This window comes from Euleptes europaea, chromosome 1 (assembly GCF_029931775.1).
Source record: "Euleptes europaea isolate rEulEur1 chromosome 1, rEulEur1.hap1, whole genome shotgun sequence".
Classification (NCBI taxonomy): domain Eukaryota; kingdom Metazoa; phylum Chordata; class Lepidosauria; order Squamata; family Sphaerodactylidae; genus Euleptes; species Euleptes europaea.
Genome location: NC_079312.1, coordinates 23556698 through 23560986, shown reverse-complemented (window position 1 = coordinate 23560986; position 4289 = coordinate 23556698). Strand labels below are relative to the sequence as shown.

At 47.4% G+C, this 4289-nt stretch overlaps 1 protein-coding gene across 1 annotated transcript; it reads right to left on the bottom strand.

Moving 5' to 3' along the window:
- Positions 1-1087: 1087 nt before the first annotated feature.
- Positions 1088-4168, bottom strand: LOC130473670 (zinc finger protein 91-like). The gene is made up of 2 exons (XM_056845242.1): positions 4147-4168; positions 1088-3204 (listed from the first exon to the last, which is right to left on the bottom strand). The coding sequence occupies exons 1-2, from the start codon at positions 4166-4168 to the stop codon at positions 1088-1090; spliced, it is 2139 nt and encodes a 712-aa protein (XP_056701220.1).
- Positions 4169-4289: the final 121 nt, after the last annotated feature.

Sequence of the window (4289 nt, the reverse complement as noted above, 5' to 3'; positions counted from 1 at the left end):
CCCAAAGAGGCGAGGCTGTTGCTCTTCTAATATTATGGGGGTATCCTCCTCGGATTAATATTCCCCGTCTTCTCTGCTTTCCCCCTCAGAGTCGGCAATATTGGAGGAATCATCCTCCTGCATTAGCCTGGGTTGACTCTGGTGAGAGGCCTTCCTGGCTGCTTTGGTGGGCCACAACCCTCTAGAAGTTCCCTCATTGCCGGAATACTGCTGACCAACCTGGCTCTGGGAGAGTGGATTGCTCTGTGGAGTCAGCCCAATACCCTTAAGAAGGGGTGAAATGGAGTCGCTAAAGGCTTCAAGCATTTGTGATTGCCCAGCTAGTACCCCATTAAATAATTCAAAGGCTTCCCTGTAGGATAAAGGGGACTCTGGATCGATCAAGCTTACGTTATTCTCTGGATTGGAAACAGGACTCTGCAATAGCGATCTATCTGCTCCATTTGTGACTCTGCCCGTCTCGATGCAGCGCGCAGCCCTTTTGGCACCATTTTCAGTCAGACCGGGGGAGCGCGCTGGTGCCGTCCGCGCCGAGTTCTGCAGAACTGCAAGAGTGGCCGTTGGAACCTTCCTTGCAACTCTGCCCTGTTGAGGCAACGAGGGCTTGGTCGTTATCTCCCTCGGAGAAGAGCTTGTCTTCCGAGTCGCCTCGTTCGCCCGCCATCTTGCTCTCCGGAGCGAAGTGGGGGGGGAAACGGGTGAAAGAAAAGATCTTTTTTTTTCAATTAAGAGTGGACCAGGGAGGAGATGGGATGAAATTAGACAGAGATAGAAGGGGAAAGAAAATTTGTCGAAAAAGCTGTCCTCTAACGGAGCCGACTGGTGAAGCTGCCTCCCCTTTACACAGGCAGGACGGAAACTGGCATTGGGAGGTTTTCCCGCCCAGGAGGACAGGAAGAGAAGTTTTAGTCCTGCCTCCCTGGCACGTGATGGTGAAACCCACAGTCTGCAAGATGCCTGGAGAGCCCAGAACGAGAACAAAGCCCTTGCCAAACTGCAAGCATTTATAAGGTTTCTCCCCAGTGTGGATACGTTGATGGACAGTAAGGTTTGAACTCGAAGCAAAGCCCTTTCAACACTGCAAGCATTAATAAGGTTTCTCCCCAGTGTGGATACGGTGATGGACAGTAAGGTTTGAACGCCGAGCAAAGCCCTTTCCACACTGCAAGCATTTATAAGGTTTCTCCCCAGTGTGGATACGCTGATGGACAGTAAGACTTGAACTTGAAGCAAAGCCCTTTGCACACTGCAAGCATTTATAAGGTTTCTCTCGAGTGTGAATACCCTGGTGGATAGTGAGCTGTGAATTTTGAGCAAAGTCTTTTCCACACTGCAAGCATTTATAAGGTTTCTCCCCAGTGTGGATACGTTGATGGGTAGTAAGGTTTGAACACTGAGCAAAGCTCTTTCCACACCGCAAGCATTTATAAGGTTTCTCCCCAGTGTGGATACGGTGATGGACAGTAAGGTTTGAACTCTGAGCAAAGCTCTTTCCACACTGCAAGCATTTATAAGGTTCCTCCCCAGTGTGGATATGCTGATGGATAGTAAGACTTTGACTCGAAGCAAAGCCCTTTCCACACTGCAAGCATTTATAAGGTTTCTCCCCAGTGTGGATACGTTGATGGACAATAAGCTCTGAACTCGAAGCAAAGCCCTTTCCACACTGCAAGCATTTATAAGGTTTCTCCCCAGTGTGGATACGTTGATGGATAGTAAGGTTTGATTTCGAAGCAAAGCCCTTTCCACACTGCAAGCATTTATAAGGTTTCTCCCCAGTGTGGATACGTTGATGGACACTAACCTTTGAACTCGAAGCAAAGCCCTTTCCACACTGCAAGCATTTATAAGGTTTCTCCCCAGTGTGGATACGCTGATGGATGGTAAGCTCTGAATTAGAAGCAAAGGCCTTTCCACACTGCAAGCATTTATAAGGTTTCTCCCCAGTGTGGATACGTTGATGTACACTAAGCTTTGAACTCGAAGCAAAGCACTTTCCACACTGCAAGCATTTATAAGGTTTCTCCCCAGTGTGGATACGCTGATGGATGGTAAGCTCTGAATTAGAAGCACAGGCCTTTCCACACTGCAAGCATTTATAAGGTTCCTCCCCAGTGTGGATACGGTGATGGACAGTAAGGTTTGCACGCCGAGCAAAGCTCTTTCCACACTGCAAGCATTTATAAGGTTTCTCCCCAGAGTGGATACGCTGATGGATTGTAAGTATAGAATTATAAGCAAAACTCTTTCCACACTGCAAGCATTTATAAGGTTCCTCCCCATTGTGGATACGCTGATGGATAGTAAGGTTTGAACCCCGAGCAAAGCTCTTTCTACACTGCAAGCATTTATAAGGTTTCTCCCCCGTGTGGATACGCTGATGGATAGTAAGTTTTGAACCCTCAGCAAAGCTCTTTCCACACTGCAAGCATTTATAAGGTTTCTCCCCAGTGTGGATACGCTGATGGATAGTAAGTTGTGAACGTCGAACAAAGCTCTTTCCACAATGCAAGCATTTATGAGGTTTCTCCCCGTTGTGGATACGCTGATGGATAGTAAGGCTTGAACGGGCAGCAAAGCTCCTCCCACACTGCAAGCATTTATTAGGTTCCTCCCCATTGTGGATACGCTGATGAACAGTAAGATATGAATTCTGAACAAAGCTCTTTCCACACTGCAAGCATTTATAAGGTTTCTCCCCAGAGTGGATACGCTGATGGACAGTAAGGTTTGAACTCCGAGTAAAGCCCTTTGCACACTGCAAGCATTTATAAGGTTTCTCCCCAGTGTGGATACGCTGATGGATAGTAAGTTGTGAACGTCGAACAAAGCTCTTTCCACACTGCAAGCATTTATGAGGTTTCTCCCCAGAGTGGATACGCTGATGGACATTAAGATTTGAACTCGAAGCAAAGGCCTTTCCACACTCCAAGCATTTATAAGCTTTCTCCCCAATGTGGATACGCTGGTGGCTAGAAAGGTCTCTCTTCCAAGCAAAGCTCCTTCCACTCTTCAAGCAGTTATCAGGCTTCTCCCCTGTGTGGATTCTCCACTGTGGATTAAACACCTGGGATTCAGCAGCCTGAGAAGCAGCGCATTCCTTCCCCCTCTTCCGTTTTGTTCCAGCGTTTCTTTTCTGCTGCTTTTCAGCAAATAGGCGGTGTTGTGGTTCATCCTTGGGCTTTTTCGGGGGAACATCAGCCGCTGCAATAAACAAAGAAAAACGCCTGGTAAGACCTTCAAGCAAAAGCAGAATCAAGTAAAGATGGTCATTAACTGTTCTTCATAACTACAGAACCGGGATCACTTAAAGGAAAGTCAAATCCCGCCCTGTATGAATCAGCTGTTGATGCTTCCTTGGAGGGCAGTTCCAGCAAACACAAGTTAGCCCAGTGGAACCTCCATGTTTACAGGCAGTCGCTCTCTGAAGAGGGATGCTTTGGAGCTGCTCCTCTATTTGTGAAACTTCCAGGGACTCTAGTTGACCTCCGTGTGAAACAGGAGGCTGGTCTAGGGGGACCTCTAATAAATCTCTTTCTATATTCTGTGTTCACTGGACAGCCAGTTGGGAGCAGAGCTTTACACCTGGACTATGGAGACCCAGTCTCAGCCCCAAACTTATAAAGCTCACCGTATTCCCCCCCCCACAAAAAAAAAACTTCGGCCTCCCAAGCCCTGTGTTCTGTGGACCTGCCTGGCGAGCTGAGGTAGGTGGGGACTGGAGACTGGGCATTTCCAGTGGTGCCCCTCGTCTGGGGAATGTCCCCCCACCCTTGAAACTTGCCTGGAGCTGACCTACAGAGGGGAAAACATGTCTTTCCAACTAGGCTTTAACTTGGGGGTTTATCTTTTTAGCTGTTTCAGGGTCTTCTTTAAACTTGAGGAGTGTTTCTCAGGAGATTTCTGAGGCAACTCTGTGGCTTTTTTGCACTTTTTTTTTGTCCCTGGATTTTCAAACTGATCATTTAGGCAGTATTCAGGACTTTATGCTATTGTTTTGAGTTTTGAACTAACTTGAGCAGGTCTGTGAAGAGGCAACATACATAAATTAATGTGTATTAAAGCTGAGCACTCAAAAACATTTCCCGCCAATGTTAGGTTCAAACCAGCCAGCATTTTGTTCCTGTTTTAACTCCTCTTTCACACTTGAGGAAGCTTTCCTGGCCATGCTCAAGATGTTGCCTCCTGAGGAATCCCTCCGTTCTCCAGCTGGTGAAATTAAGCCCAAGAGAAGTTTATCCACTCCCACCACACAAGTCAACAGATACCTGCTGATCCCTCGGGTTCTT

What these genes read in the sequence shown, in the direction of transcription:
- LOC130473670 (XM_056845242.1), bottom strand. Translation starts at nt 4,168, where the DNA reads ATGGCCAGGAAAGCTTCCTCAA. An exon ending in GGCCAGGAAAGCTTCCTCAA is followed by an intron (nt 3,205 to 4,146) that starts GTGTGAAAGAGG and finishes TGTTTATTGCAG; the next exon opens with CGGCTGATGTTCCCCCGAAA.